At 45.1% G+C, this 16,158-nt stretch overlaps 1 protein-coding gene across 1 annotated transcript; it reads right to left on the minus strand.

Moving 5' to 3' along the window:
* Positions 1-14,497: 14,497 nt before the first annotated feature.
* Positions 14,498-15,942, minus strand: LOC123096137 (O-methyltransferase ZRP4). The gene is made up of 2 exons (XM_044517762.1): positions 15,079-15,942; positions 14,498-14,943 (listed from the first exon to the last, which is right to left on the minus strand). Exons 1-2 carry the CDS (start codon positions 15,865-15,867, stop codon positions 14,644-14,646), a joined length of 1,089 nt encoding a protein of 362 aa, XP_044373697.1. The 5' UTR covers positions 15,868-15,942; the 3' UTR covers positions 14,498-14,643.
* Between the last annotated feature and the right edge of the window lie 216 nt (positions 15,943-16,158).

Below are 16,158 nucleotides of genomic sequence, written 5' to 3' on the forward strand. Positions count from 1 at the left end.
AACATACATACATATGAACATACATACATACATATAAACATAACATACATACACAAAATTCTAAAATCTGCCTAAAAATTAAAATCTGCCTAAAAAATTATATGAAAAAAAGCATACATCATCCATCCATCCATATAATGAACATATACATCATCCATCCATCCATATAATCAACATATGCATATGAAAAAAAATTATATGAAAAAAAATTATATGAAGAGGATCGAGGGGACAGGGAGGAAAGGGGGTCGCCGGAGCCGGACCGAACGGGGAGGAGGGGCGGCATCGAGGCAGGGGCGGCAGTGGGGGCGGGCGCCGGCGACGACGTCGACAATGGTGGGGGCGGGCCGGGGCGCAGGGGCGCGGCCGTGCGTGCTCGGGGACGGGGCAGGGGCACGGGGCGGCGGCCGGCGTGGGCTCGGGCGCGGGGCAGGGGCACGGGGAGACGGGGATGGCGGCCGGCGGCGGCGACGGCGACGAGGAGCGCGCGAGCGATTTGGGCAGCCTGGCGGCGGGGGCAACTGGCTAGGGAGGCGAGGGAGATGTGAAATTTTCACAAGTCCTGGTTATATAGCAAGGGCATTAGTCCCGGTTGGTGGAACCAATCGGGACTAATGCCCCCCTTTAGTCCCGGTTGGTGCCACCAACCGGGACCAAAGGCCAATTTTCAGCAGCCCAAAGGGCGGGAAGCGGCGGCCTTTGGTCCCGGTTGGTGGCACCAACCGGGACTAAAGGGGGGTATTAGTCCCGGTTGGTGCCACCAACCGGGACCAAAGGCCCCCTTTAGTCCCGGTTGGTGCCACCAACCGGGACCAAAGGCCTTGTGCTGCCCCGCGCCAAATGATTAGTCCCACCTCGCTAGTTGAGAGGGAGCCGCACCAGTTTATAAGGTGCGGTGCGGCTCCCCTCTCGAGCTCCTCTCTAAAGCAGGCTTTCGGGCCTAACTCTGCCATCTGTGCCTGTGGCCTACTGGGCCTTCCACGGGCCTGAATCCTGGCCCATAGGGTTTCTAGTCGTATTCAGGCCGTGGGGGCCCAGTAGGTGGCATTTTTTTTTGTTTTTTTGTTTTTTTTGTTGCTTTATTTAGTTTATTTTGGTTTTGGTTTATTTTTCTTTTGGTCTTTTGCTTTATTTTTTAATTCTTTTTGCTTTTAGTTTTAGAAAAATTATAAACTTTCTGTTAGTGCCATTAGTTTTCAAATCTGAAAACTCTTTTTTGTTTTCTTTGTTGCTTTATTTATTTTATTTTGTTTCTACTTACAACAAAATACTTATTGTTGCTATTTTTTTTTTTCAGTTTTTTGTTCTGTTTTCTGCATTATTTAGTTTTTGTTGTTTTTTGCTTTATTTTTTAATTCTTTTTGCTTTTAGTTTTAGAAAAATTATAAACTTTCTGTTAGTGCCATTAGTTTTCAAATCTGAAAACTCTTTTTTGTTTCCTTTGTTGCTTTATTTATTTTATTTTGTTTCTACTTACAACAAAGTACTTATTGTTGCTATTTTTATTTTTTTCAGTTTTTTGTTCTGTTTTCTGCATTATTTATTTTTGTTGTTTTTTGCTTTATTTTTTAATTCTTTTTGCTTTTAGTTTTAGAAAAATTATAAACTTTCTGTTAGTGCCATTAGTTTTCAAATTTGGAAACTCTTTTTTTGTTTTCTTTGTTGCTTTATTTATAAACCGGTGTGAGCGCCCTTCGGTTGGCGAGGTTTTAAAATTCATAGTTTTCAAATGAACTCTGAAAAAGTTGGCATAGCATGTGCATGTACAAAACGGACAATGGTATCATACTCGTCTGTTACAAAGTTGGCATGTTATCATCATAATAGTTGCGGGAGAAAGTCTTCACTTTTTCTTCGCTTGTGTCGTTTGCTTATTGCGCCGTAACCATGGATAATCTTCATCGTTTATCAGGATGCTTGGGTCAGCCTTGACTTTGAAGGGGGGAATTTCATGAAACTTTTCATACTCTTCAGACATGTCTGTCTTGCCCTCCACTCCCAGGATGTCCATTTTTCCTGAAAGAACTATGTGGCGCTTTGGCTCATTGTATGATGTATTCGCTTCCTTATCTTTTCTTTTCCTCGGTCTGGTAGACATGTCCTTCACATAGATAACCTGTGCCACATCATTGGCTAGGACGAACGGTTCGTCAGTGTACCCAAGATTTTTAGATCCACTATGGTCATTCCGTACTGTGGGTCTACCTGTACCCCGCCTCCTGACAGATTGACCCACTTGCACTTAAACAAAGGGACCTTAAAATCTACTCCATAGTCAAGTTCCCATATGTCTGCTATGTAATCATAATATGTGTCATTTCCATTGTCGGTTGCTGCATCAAAGCGGACACCGCTATTTTGGTTGGTGCTCTTTTCATCTTGGTCAATCGTGTAAAATGTATTCCCATTTATCTCGTATCCTTTCCAAATCATTACAGTCGAAGATGGTCCCCTGGACAACAAGTACAGCTCATCACAAACAGTGCTGTCACCTCTGAGACGTGTTTCCAACCAACTGCTGAAAGTCCTGATGTGTTCACATGTAATCCAGTTGTCGCACTGCTCCGGGTGTTTGGAGCGCAGACTGTTCTTGTGTTCATCGACATACGGGGTCACCAAGGTAGAGTTCTGTAGAACTGTGTAGTGTGCTTGAGACCAAGAATATCCGTTCCTGCATATTATTGAGTCCCTTCCAAGCGTGCCTTTTCCAGTCAGTCTCCCCTCATACCGCGATTTAGGGAGACCTATCTTCTTAAGGCCAGGAATGAAGTCAACACAAAACCCGATGACATCCTCTGTTTGATGGCCCATGGAGATGCTTCCTTCTGGTCTAGCGCGGTTACAAACATATTTCTTTAGGACTCCCATGAACCTCTCAAAGGGGTACATATTGTGTAGAAATACGGGCCCTAGAATGACAATCTCGTCGACTAGATGAACTAGGACGTGCGTCATGATATTGAAGAAGGATGGTGGGAACACCAGCTCGAAACTGAGAAGACATTGCGCCACATCACTCCTTAGCGTTGGTACGATTTCTGGATCGATCACCTTCTGAGATATTGCATTGAGGAATGCACATAGCTTCACAATGGCTAGTCGGACGTTTTCCGGTAGAAGCCCCCTCAATGCAACCGGAAGCAGTTGCGTCATAATCACGTGGCAGTCATGAGACTTTAGGTTCTGGAACTTTTTCTATGGCATATTTATTATTCTCTTTATATTCGACAAGAAGCCAGTCGGGACCTTCATACTGAGCAGGCATTGAAAGAATATTTCTTTCTCTTCTTTCGTAAGAGCGTAGCTGGCAGGACCTTCATACTGCTTTGGAGGCATGCCCTCTTTTTCGTGCAAGCGTTGCAGGTCCTCTCGTGCCTCAGGTGTATCTTTTGTCTTCCCATACACGCCCAAGAAGCCTAGCAGGTTCACGCAAAGGTTCTTCGTCACGTGCATCACGTCGATCGAAGAGCGGACCTCTAGGTATTTCCAGTAGGGTAGGTCCCAAAATATAGATTTCTTCTTCCACATGGGTGCGTGATTCTCAGCGTCATTCGGAACAGCTAGTCCGCCGGGACCCTTTCCAAAGATTACGTGTAAATCATTGACCATAGCAAGTACGTGATCACCGGTACGCATGGCGGGCTTCTTCCGGTGATCTGCCTCGCCTTTGAAATGCTTGCCTTTCTTTCGACATTGATGGTTGGTCGGAAGAAATCGACGATGGCCCAGGTACACATTCTTCCTGCAGCTTGCCAGGTATATACTATCGGTGTCAAGTAAACAGTGCGTGCATGCGTGGTATCCCTTGTTTGTCTGTCCTGAAAGGTTACTGAGAGCGGGCCAATCGTTGATGGTCACGAACAGCAACGCCTTTAGGTTAAATTCCTCCTGTTTGTGCTCATCCCACGTACGTACACCGTTTCCATTCCACAGCTGTAAAAGTTCTTCAACTAATGGCCTTAGGTACACATCAATGTCGTTGCCGGGTTGCTTAGGGCCTTGGATGAGAACTGGCATCATAATGAACTTCCGCTTCATGCACATCCAAGGAGGAAGGTTATACATACATAGAGTCACGGGCCAGGTGCTGTGATTGCTGCTCTGCTCCCCGAAAGGATTAATGCCATCCGCGCTTAAAGCAAACCATACGTTCCTTGGGTCCTTTGCAAACTCATCCCAGTACTTTCTCTCAATTTTTCTCCACTGCGACCCGTCAGCGGGTGCTCTCAACTTCCCGTCTTTCTTACGGTCCTCACTGTGCCATCGCATCAACTTGGCATGCTCTCCGTTTCTGAACAGACGTTTCAACCGTGGTATTATAGGAGCATACCACATCACCTTCGCAGGAACCCTCTTCCTGGGAGGCTCGCCGTCAACATCACCAGGGTCATCTCGTCTGATCTTATACCGCAATGCACCGCATACCGGGCATGCGTTCAGATCCTTGTAGGCACCGCGGTAGAGGATGCAGTCATTAGGGCATGCATGTATCTTCTCAACCTCCAATCCTAGAGGGCATACGACCTTCTTTGCTGCGTATGTACTGTCGGGCAATTCGTTATCCTTTGGAAGCTTCTTCTTCATTATTTTTAGTAGCTTCTCAAATCCTTTATCAGGCACAGCATTCTCTGCCTTCCACTGCAGCAATTCGAGTACGGTACCGAGCTTTGTGTTGCCATCTTCGCAATTGGGGTACAACCCCTTTTTGTAATCCTCTAACATGCGATCGAACTTCAGCTTCTCCTTTTGACTTTCGCATTGTGTCCTTGCATCGACAATGACCCGGCGGAGATCATCATCATCGGGCACATCGTCTGGTTCCTCTTGATCTTCAGCAGCTTCGCCCGTTGCAGCACCATCGTGCACATCGTCTGGTGCATCTTGATGTTCAGTAGCATCACCGTATTCAGGGGGCACATAGTTGTCATCGTACTCTTCTTCCTCGCCGTCTTCCATCATAACCCCTATTTCTCCGTGCCTCGTCCAAACATTATAGTGTGGCATGAAACCCTTGTAAAGCAGGTGGGTGTGAAGGATTTTCCGGTCAGAGTAAGACTTCGTATTCCCACATATAGGGCATGGACAACACATAAAACCATTCTGCTTGTTTGCCTCAGCCACTTCGAGAAAATCATGCACGCCCTTAATGTACTCGGAGGTGTGTCTGTCACCGTACATCCATTGCCGGTTCATCTGCGTGCATTATATATAATTAAGTGTGTCAAAAATCATTACAGAACATCATGAATAGATAATTAAGTGACCAAATTAATAGAAGTTCATCATCACATAAAAACCAAAGTAGATACATAGTTCTCATCTAACAACATAAAGCTCTGCAGAGCATCTAAATTAATTAAACCATACATTGAAACTATGTAAAACATTTCAATGCGAAAACAAATGCGATCATAATCGCAACCAAGGTAACAACTGATCCAACGGCATAATGATACCAAGCCTCGGTATGAATGGCATATTTTCTAATCTTTCTCATCTTCAAGCGCATTGCATCCATCTTGATCTTGTGATCATCGACGACATCCGCAACATGCAACTCCAATATCATCTTCTCCTCCTTAAGTTTTTTTATTTTTTCCTTCAAGAAATTGTTTTCTTCTTCAACTAAATTTAACCTCTCGACAATAGGGTCGGTTGGAATTTCCGGTTCAACAACCTCCTAGATAAATAAAATCTATGTCACGTTGGTCGGCATAATTTTCATAAACAATAAATGAACCAATAGTTATGAAAAGATAATATATACCACATCCGAATCATAGACAGGACGAGGGCCGACGGGGGCGGATACCAAAACCATCGGCGCACTATATAAGATGCAATAATAAAAGTAAGAAAATAATACAAGTATCTATCTAAACAAACAAGTAATAATATTTTTCCTTTCAGAAAGAAGATAAGAACAAGAGGCTCACCACGGTGGTGCCGGCGATGAGATCGGCGCGGGTGATCGACGGCGGTGAAGACGGGGACGGGGCGTGACGGACCGCTAAACCTAGATAAATATTGAGGAAAATGGAGCTTGGCGGTCGAGCTTGGAGAGGAGAAACCTTAAGTAGTGTGGCTCGGGCATTCCATCGAACACCTTGTGTGCATAGGAGGTGAGCTAGAGCACCACCAAGCCCTCTCCCCCTCGGCCAGAAAAAACAGAGCAGTGTGCTCTGCTCTTGCGCGAGGGGCTATATATAGGCACCACTATTGGTCCCGGTTGGTGGCATGAACCGGGACTAAAGGTAACCCTTTTGGTCCCGGTTCATGCCACCAACCGGGACCAATAGTGGTGGGCCAGGAGCCAGGACCATTGGTCCCGGTTCGCCCCACCAACCGGGACCAAAAGGTCCGGACGAACCGGGACCAATGGCCCACGTGGCCCGGCCGGCCCCCTGGGCTCACGAACCGGGGCAAATAGCTTCATTGGTCCCGGTTCTGGATTGAACCGGGACTAATGGGCTAAATTGGCCTGGACAAAAGCCCTGTTTTCTACTAGTGGCCCTATCCATATCTTCCCTAGCTGCTTCTTGCATTGTTGCAAAGTGACTTTGTTTCTTGCCGTGGGGATCAGATATGGTCTACACAAACGTTGCCAACCGAGGATAGATGCCCTCGAAAAGGTAGTACCTCATGTTGTAGTCGCTGCCGTTAACAGTGAAGTTGCATGGTGGCGCTTTCCAACTGCCAAGTCTCATGAACACTGGAGATCGCTGAAAATGTCGTTGTGAGAACTAGACATTCCAAAAAAGCATGTGAAATACACAAGTCATGTGATGCCACTGATTCTATTATGACGGTGGTCTCTTAGGTGTGACCTTGCTACACCCATGCAAACCTTTGGGGGTAGTTCTTCAATTGACAATGCATGCAATCAATTGAACCGAGCATACCTGGAAAATCTCTTGCCTCTCCAATAGCCATCAACTTTTCTATATCCCGCACATTTGGTTCTCTAATATACTCTAGCTACTCCAAACACCTCCACCGCGGCGCGGGTAAACTTCACAATTGTCTTTAGGTATGTGCTCTTCACCATCCAGACCATCTCACCAACGACATCGGCGGCGGTATCAAGTGCAAGCATCCTCATAGCAGTTGTCATTTTTTCCTCAGCAGAGAATGACAGTTGTCTGCCACAATCCTTAGTGAGCTTCAAGTAGAGATCGTGTGCCTCCACTCCCCCACCACGTGCAATAACAAGGGGTGCGCATACGAAAGCATCGACGAAACCATTCATTAGGGAATGTTGGTATGGGCTCAAAGTAATCCTTGTCAAGCAGCCGTGGTCGGAGACCCGATCCCGGTTCAGAACTCTTTTCCCTTTGATCGAAGCCTTGAAGCTTAGAATGTGCTCCCTCCCGGTCCATTTCCTATTCGATGCTCATGATCATGATCATCTCCGCATTTTCGTAAGAATCTGACGAGTCGATGAACTCCTTTCGAATTAATTCATCAACCTCCATGGCTTAACCATCCGAATCCATTGTATTGTCTACAAAAAAATCATAAAAAAAACCGGTCGGACTATGTATCGAACACATAGAGGGAACGATGCAGTCCAAGAGGAGCCAGACGTACCTACGTGACATCGTCCAGGCCAATGAGAGTGTCAGTGGAGTGAGAGTGGAGGGGAGATGTGTTGTGCCGGTGTTGGTGGCGCTGAGGGCTCGGTATCGCAGTGGAGCTAGGGGAGGCCCGACACGGATTAGGGAGAAGAGAGGAGAGGAAAATGGCTGGTCCGATAGGTCGGGGGGGGAGGGGGTGGTGGTGCAATTTACAGTGGGCCTGCCTGCCGGGCCCGACATGACAGATGCGCCCGGGCGCGCCCGACCTCTTCATATCGGCTCCATATTTTGGCTGGATATGAGGGGTGCCAGTCAGCCCAAACATTTAGGGCCGATATGAGGAGCCCGTCTAGGTCGGGTTTTTTTACCGGTCAATAATCAGGCCATCCGCTCAGGCCTTAGGGGGAGGGGGGGGGGGGTTGGGGAGCCCGGATTAAACCCGGGCATGGACAGCCCGCCCCGACGACCCGGCCCGAGCCAGGCCCGAAAAACCCGGGTCGGGCTTGACGTTCGGGCCGGGCTCGAGCCTTGTTTTGCAGCCCGGAAGATAGTTCGGGCCGGGCTCGGGCTTCACTTTTCATGTATTTCGGGCCGGGCTTTCGGGCTTCGGGCCGGGCTTGCACGTGCGTACACTGAAAAATAGCATTCGGGCCGGGCTTTCGGGCTTCATTCCAGGCGGGGCTCGGGCTTGAAAACAATGAGTATTTTGGGCTTCAGGCCGGGCTTGGGCTTGAGAAATGAAGGTCGGGCTTTTACAAGCCCGGCCCGAAACCCGGCCCGGCCCGGCGTTTGCCCGGGTTTAGCCCGGATGTAGATGCTCTTATACTGGGACTTTCTCAAAGGAAAATTACAAAATATACACTCCTGCATAGAGACCCAACAGTTGTATTAACTTCGCAATGTGGTAAAACCTAGAGTTGCATGTGGCGGTGCTGCTTATCCGGCGAAACCAGCCAATTAATTTACCTATAGCTATATATTAATAATAAGCGTGTACTCCCGCCGCTCTAAAATAATTGAAGTGTTAAGTTGTCCTAGGCCAAACTTTGTTAAATTTGACCAAGTCTATAGTACTATCTACATGTTGTGTTGTAGATTTATACACTCTTCTCTATAAAGTTGGTCAAAATTAAACATTTCTTTTTTATTTCATTTTTGATCCAACGATGTAAAGCATCATAACTTAATTTCAAATATTAAGTTGTTTGCCATACATAACATGTGGTTAAATGGGCAAATTCAAGTATCAAATAAAATTGAACATGTTTGACTTGAGGCGAATCTAGAACTTCAATTATTTTGAAATGGGGGACTAAATTATTAGATGATGGCTAGTGTGGCATAGATGCCACAATAGTGGTTCAACATTACAAGATAATTCATTTTTCTGATACTATTGAGAAACAGTATAATGGGGCGAGCTACAAGCCACCACAACGATTTGAGTTAGTCAGCCCTTGGATCCCATGAACGAACGCCCCAGATCACTTGGTCGTCCCACTGTGCACCCAGGTTTTTCTTCGCCCGTGACCTCCCCGTCACGCAGACCTCAACGTCTCTGGACCGCTGCTCCAAGGACTGATCAGGACGGCCTGTCATAAATCGGGCCAAGAAACTTCCACATCACTAGCTTGGGCTTTCTGCCCCTAAGAAAATCTCCTGGGCCTTCTTTGTCGCATGATCCTACAAGTGCGCCATGCCTGCACGCTGCGGCTTCTCGAAGGGATGACCTCGTTTCAGCTTCTCTCTTTCCATGCGAAGCGGCAGTAACGTACATCGCCCAGTTGCCGGCGGCTCTGCTTGCCCTCGGCGTCCATAACGTCCGCTCTCTACAGCCACAGTCACTCGCGTGTTTGATCAAATCAATACGACGGGCCAAGAAGAACAAGCTGCTGGTTTCTTCGAGTTGCGGCCAATACAAAAATTCAATTTTGGTGATTGATTCATATTTTAGTTTTATTCTTGCTCTGGCTGCAGCATAGTGTGAAAACACACCGTGTATCCAAAGAAGCGCTTTGCCAAGATTAAGTATTGCATTGGCATGGTGCTTACACATGACGATAGCATCAAGATATTCATCACCCGCCTCAGGTCTGATCTTTCATGTTCGTTATTCTAAAGATCTCTTGCGTTGCCTGCAAAATATTGCTCATCTATGTTGCGAATTGCAGAGGTGCTGAAGGTCATTGAGGAGAGCTATGTGCGGCTCTAATTCGATAATTCATCTTTCAGGATGCAAAGAGTTGAATCCCTTAAGAACGTGACTTATTGCCATTGATGCAAACCTCTAAGATGATATATATTTCATTTTTTCACTTCATCCTTTTTTATCTTCCTATATCATGAATGTGATGGGATGAAAATGTAGAAAATGAAAGCATTTACATGAGTGCATAAGTTTTGACTTCAATATCTCCAACCACCTTTATCAACGCACTGTAATCCAAATTTTGCAAAATCTACTGGATGTTTCTATTGTCCATTTTATATTTTCTTAGAATGAACGGGCGCGGCAACGCGCGCCTTCATGATACATCATCTCGATCTGAAGGATAAAAACTACCATGCCTAACTGTATCACCATCTGTCAAATGCCTTGAGTTATTGCTAGATCCTTACATGGTGAGTGCTCAAACGGCTTGTGACGAGTCACATCGCTGAGAGGAAATACATATCAATTATGGTAGTGAGAATGTTCACCATTGCATATGAACTATGGAATAATTCGGTAACAAAAATACAATTTTGGTATATTCCCTCTCACTAGTGGTTCAATGCCTATGAGCTAATAGAAGATTGCCGGTCGTCACTTATTTTGGTAACCTATTTTTCCTTATTTCGTTGTTTATATGTCTTTGATTATCTGATTTTTGAACATTTGAGCTTTCTTTCAAAGTTTTACAAGTAAAAAATAATACACTCGACAAATAGAACAAAACATTTTCTTCCTCAACTCTTCTATTTACGGAACATAGGGAAAAATAATTTTTTGCACTCCCCCACCAGGGTCCTCCAACAATTGTTCCATCATGCCTATACGACACACCATTCTTATATGGTCCGTAAAGGACCAGACCAAACTGCAGCATTAGAGAGATGGCAAAGTACCAACAAGTACCTTTAGCACCTTGACCCCGGCCTTGACCCATAAAATGTAGGATGGAAGAAACCGAGACAATAGATCATGCCAAAAATATGAACTATGATGTAGAAAAGACTCATGTGCGTCGGAAAGTACAACCAAAACAACAATTCATCTGATCTACTGGAGATCTAGATCCGGTGAGCCACAACATTCTTTGTCACTAGTTCAAAGGATGGCGGTTGATATACACCTTTGAAACACAAAAAATGAAGTGTCCAAGTGTTTTCTTTGCGGGGATCAAGAATAGTTGGAATATTAGGTGGAATGCTCAAGTTGATATTAGGCCCTATATTAATTAGTTGATGGTAATAAATGTGTTTCGTGCCAAACATGTTTAACGCTAAACATCGTAGCGACATAGACCGTTGGATAGCTGCGGTTGAACGGGTGGGATTTGTTGGATCTCCGCAACTCGTTCTTTTTATATTGGTCACGATGTACGTAGTCCCTCCATCTCAGTATACAAGTCTTGCACATGTATCTAGGTTGTCAATTTAACTTATATAAAATAAATTGTTTAACATAAAAATTGTATCATTAGAAACTAGAATATCTGAAGTTTCTAATGATATGATATAATTTTTGTAATGTATGCCTCTTATTAAGCTGGTCAAATTAACGACCTAGGTACACGTGCACGACTTGTAAACTGAGATGGAGGGAGTATTTGGGATGATCCTATTGCTGGTTCACTGGTTGTACGTAACACGTAAAGACCTGATGGCAAAATGTTTCGACGATGTCCTTTTCTTTTTGGCGCACCCTTTTTCTCATCCAATTGCCGAACTTTTATGTGGTTAAAGAGTTCCTAATTGCGAACTAGTATTGTGATCCTAGTATGGAAGGAGCTAGTATGCTAATGCTATTTACTGGCTTTTGGATTGGAAGGTAAAACCATTTAAATTGTCCAGCCATAATGTTAAAATATAATTATATTGGAGGCTTCACACAAATGCTTTGAAGTGCCACTATTGAAATGGGTTATCAAGTGAAGTCCACGTCAAGTAGGGGTAGTCTCTCAACCTCCAACAAGCTAGTAAGGACAATCTAGGAAAAAGATTAATCAAACACGGATTGCATATCTTTATCTACCTAGGAATAGTTTTAGGCCTTCAACACCTTCTATTCGAAGAATAAAAGAACCTAAAATCTAGAGTTTTTGCCATGTCTAACAAGACAATTTTATAATGAATCCAAGGCACCCATATGTAGGCAACTACAATGACCAAGCAACCTATACTTGGGTACAACCAAGTAATTAACTCTACAACTCTACCTAATAGGGTTTGTTGTACCTCACTCCTTTCCAGCCCGAGGCAGACAACCACAATGGCTATGACACATATCCACATTTGTGACATGCACATGGTTACGCAAACGTCACATTTCAGCTAGATGCACAAATTAGTTGGAAATACTCCCTCCGTCCGAAAATACTTGTCATCAAAATGAATAAAAAGGGATGTATCTAGATGTATTTTAGTTCTAGATACATCATTTTTTGTCCATTTTGATGACAAGTATTTTCGGACGGAAGGAGTAGTTACTAAGGTGAACCAAGCAAACACATTTTGAGGTGATCTCTAACCTAGGTCACTATTATTAGATCAGTGACATTTCTATGCTTTCAACTTATGCTCGTACATGGAATCAGGTGCATCATTTAAGGAGGACCACAATCTCTGACGTCACAAAGAAACAAAGTCGTTGAAGCAAGTTCTGAGTGAATCACAAGCTTTCAGTTACTGCCTATGTTCTTTCAAGTTGAAGCTCCATAATTATACTTTCCACCCCAACAAACCTTGCATCATTTCAAGTTGGTTCAACAAACATAATGATCATTTTGGTGAAAAGTTTCAGGATGTTAAAGGCATTGTGAGAATTCAGGAAGCTCTTCGATAACTCCGAGTTGGCTTCTTACTCCCCCAAGGAAACCATGCAAATGCCGAGTAATTTTTGAGTGCTTTCACCCCCGACGGGTGGGGGGTATCCTAGTTATACCCCCCCCCCCCCCCCAACACACAATCAAGGTATTGAACACCGTTGCTCTTGTGACTTCATCCATATTACTTAGAATGGGCCTATGGTAACAACTCGTGATATATGGTTCTGACTATTTTGTGTTAGTAGTGCTTGTTTGTCGTTTTGGGATTATACAAACATCTGATCGAATTTCTTGTAGCTTCAGATCTCCTTACCCAACACATTCATCGCATTCAACCTTGGCAAGATAATGCTCACTACTCCCGCGATGCAGATTTGGTGATCATGGGTGCGTGCGCACCCTTTATGAATATTAAATTCGAAAAATGCTAGAAAAAATAAAAAAAATCAGAATTTATTTTTGGAATATACATAGTCAACCGATATACTAGCATATGAAGTTTCACGAAGAAATCACATCCGTGGTAATCTAGGCAAAAATGACAAAATCAAAAGTAGTTGAAGCTATATTTAAAAACACTGTTTAATGAATAGTATGGTCGCTTTTGTATTTTCTTCACTAACAATACCATGGGTGTCAATACATCATGAAACTTCACACGTGAGTAGAATGATCGACTAAGTTTCATACCGCGAAATTTTAGAAATTTTTAACTTTTTCTAGTATTTTTTTATGAATTTACTATTCACGTGGGTGCGCGTGCACCCATGTCCACCTTTGTATTTTCACTACTCCCGTCGCTTACAACTAGTTAACCTCCCTGATTTGATCCTACGGCGTGAAGATCGGGCCACACTTGGAATTAACCCATGTTCAAGAATTCGTCCAATTAACAAGTTAACTTGCCGATTAACCCCTACTCGTAGTGTCACCGAGTAGCCGATAAACCAATAAATCATCCAATTAATTGATTAAATGTCCGATTAACTTCCCGATTAGCCTATTAATCCTCTACTCGCAAGCCAGCCGAGCAGCTACCAGTTAACGATTTCCTCAACAAAATTAACTCATCCATCGGGTTCATGCCTATATATCTTGGTGTCGGAGCTTTCATTGGCATGATAGGATTTGTTGTCCTTGTTTATCTTTCTACCAACCCTCTAAATCTAGTGTTTTTTGATACTTTCTGCCCCATCTAGAGCCCTAAAGGCCCAACAAAAATTCCGAGCCTTTGTTTGGTGTTGAAACTTGTTGTTTGCATTTCTTGCTTGCTCTTTCATCTACTTACCTTTTTTTACTTTGCATATCTGGTCGTTGTGTTTAGGAATAAAAGAAAAGAAGTGAAAAAAGGAAACAAAGAAAGAAACAAAGTGTTATGCAAGTTAGATCCAATAGTTTCAGCTTCATATACAGTTTTTTAGAATTTCATGCATGTAGTGTACTTCTCAATTGTGGTGCAAAGATCAATACTTATTTATAAATATTTCCTTGGTATGGATCAACTTGATTTCATTACGAGCCCTCGTGTCTTATCCCATCAAGCTCTATCAAAAACTAGAGCTAGTTATGTTGACCATTCAATCACTTTAACACATCCGAGACATCTGCGATCTGATGTGAGCTCGATGAGTAAGAGGTGAGGGCATGTGATACCATAATGTCACCATTCCCACTATCAGCCCGATTCACATGGTACTACACAAAGTTTGCATCAAAAGAATCATGGTGAAGGGAACTTCATGGCCACACGTACCGAAACTGGTTGGGCAGGCCAAGAGGTGGGCCAAGCTCAAGGTAAACACATACTTTCTGTCTCAAAAGGCTTAATTTTTACTTATATTCTTGTGTATTTCGTGAGAAGGCAACAATTTAGACATCCCACAACGAGGGTATCATAGCATAGTTTTATTAGCCGAGAAGCACATACTCCTTTCGGGAACACAACACCAAGAGGTACAAATTAATACGGAGACCACACTTAGTAGGAGTCTAGCACTCCAAAAAAAAACGTACTTCACCAATCAAAGACCAGATGTTCACGGGTAAACCTCGATGATCGATCTCACACCCAGTACGGGCGTGATTTTGTAGTCGCTGAATCCTGCCTCAAAGATGATCTTCTTCCACTCCCGCTCATCTCGCTCGATACCATTGACGAACATGATGAAAAGGTCGAACATGACTTGCGTCTCTTTGTGCTTCTGGTCCCGTGACCCTGCACCAACCACCATGTCGACAATTATCACCTTCCCTCCTACGTCTTTTGGCGCGATGGCTTTCTTGCAATTTTTCAGTATCTTGATGCAGTCCTCGTCACCCCAATCATGCATGACCCACTGCAACAATTGAAGGTGGTCACCCCAATCGTTAATTGACAACATGCTAACTTTGTAGCTATATCTTTCCCAAAATGGACATTGTGATCGTAGACTACAATGGAGTACCAACATTGTGTTCGCTAGTTGACGCACCTTGAGGAAGACAGCGTCGGCCGGTGGAACGCTCTCAAACATGTCGCCGGCGATGTACTCCACGCCGGTACCGCTCGGAGCCTTGGCGACGACGTGGGCGAGGTCCATCACGCTGCACTGCAAGTCCGGGAACGCATTCGAGATGGCTTGTGCCGCTCCACCGTGCCCCCCGGCGACGTCGACCAGGGAGCCTATCCCCTGGAAGACGGCCCCGCACTCCCTGATGGCGATGTCCATGAGGAAGTTGCTGTCGGAGACCATGCCGTCGTTGACGAGCGCGTTGTACGACGGGTCCTGGTTGGCCAGCTCCCAGAAGGTCTTGCCGTGCTTCAGCTTGAAGAGGTCCGGCTCCGGCAGCTCGAGCTGGAACCAAGTCCCGAGGTCGGAGAACGGGGAGACGAGGTTGGTGTGGAGCAGCATCTTCGTGATGTGGACCATGTTCACCGAGGCCGAGCCGACGAGGAGACGGGACGCCGGCGTCAGCGCGTAGACGGCCTCGCCTTCAACGCCGCCGTCCCTGGAGTGTTCTATTCCGAAGACGCCTGAAACGGTGAGCACACGCATGAGGCGGCGCAGGCAGGAGATCTTGGACGGGTGGAGCGTGGCCGTGGCGGCAATCTGGGAGAGGGTGGCGGCGCCTCCTTCGCGGTGGATGGCGTCGGCAATGCTGAGTTCCAGGGCGGACTTGAGCGCCATGGACTTGACGTAGCCGAAGGTGTGATGCCAGAGCTCGAGCTGGGCATCGAGAAGGCCCTGGTCGAGGATGTGCTGCTCCCGGGCGAGCGCCATTGCTACTGTTATTGATGACAGATGTGGCTTCTTTTATGGGTGGAATGACCAGAGAAGAGAACACTCTGTCTATTATAGACGGGGATCTGGTTTGCACAGTAGCTTCAAGTGATCACAGGACTTCCGTTAACGACACACTGATCTCACGTTGCCTGTGCATGTGACATTTACAGGTGCGTCGGTGCGACCTTCCCAAATGGTGCTTGTGTTTGTGTCTGTCAACTCGTGCCACATGCTTGGGTCAACTCCACCGCACGACCCCAAATGGACGTCTGTTTTGTCCGAATTCTG

This window comes from Triticum aestivum, chromosome 1B (genome assembly GCF_018294505.1).
Source record: "Triticum aestivum cultivar Chinese Spring chromosome 1B, IWGSC CS RefSeq v2.1, whole genome shotgun sequence".
NCBI classification, from domain to species: Eukaryota; Viridiplantae; Streptophyta; class Magnoliopsida; order Poales; family Poaceae; genus Triticum; species Triticum aestivum.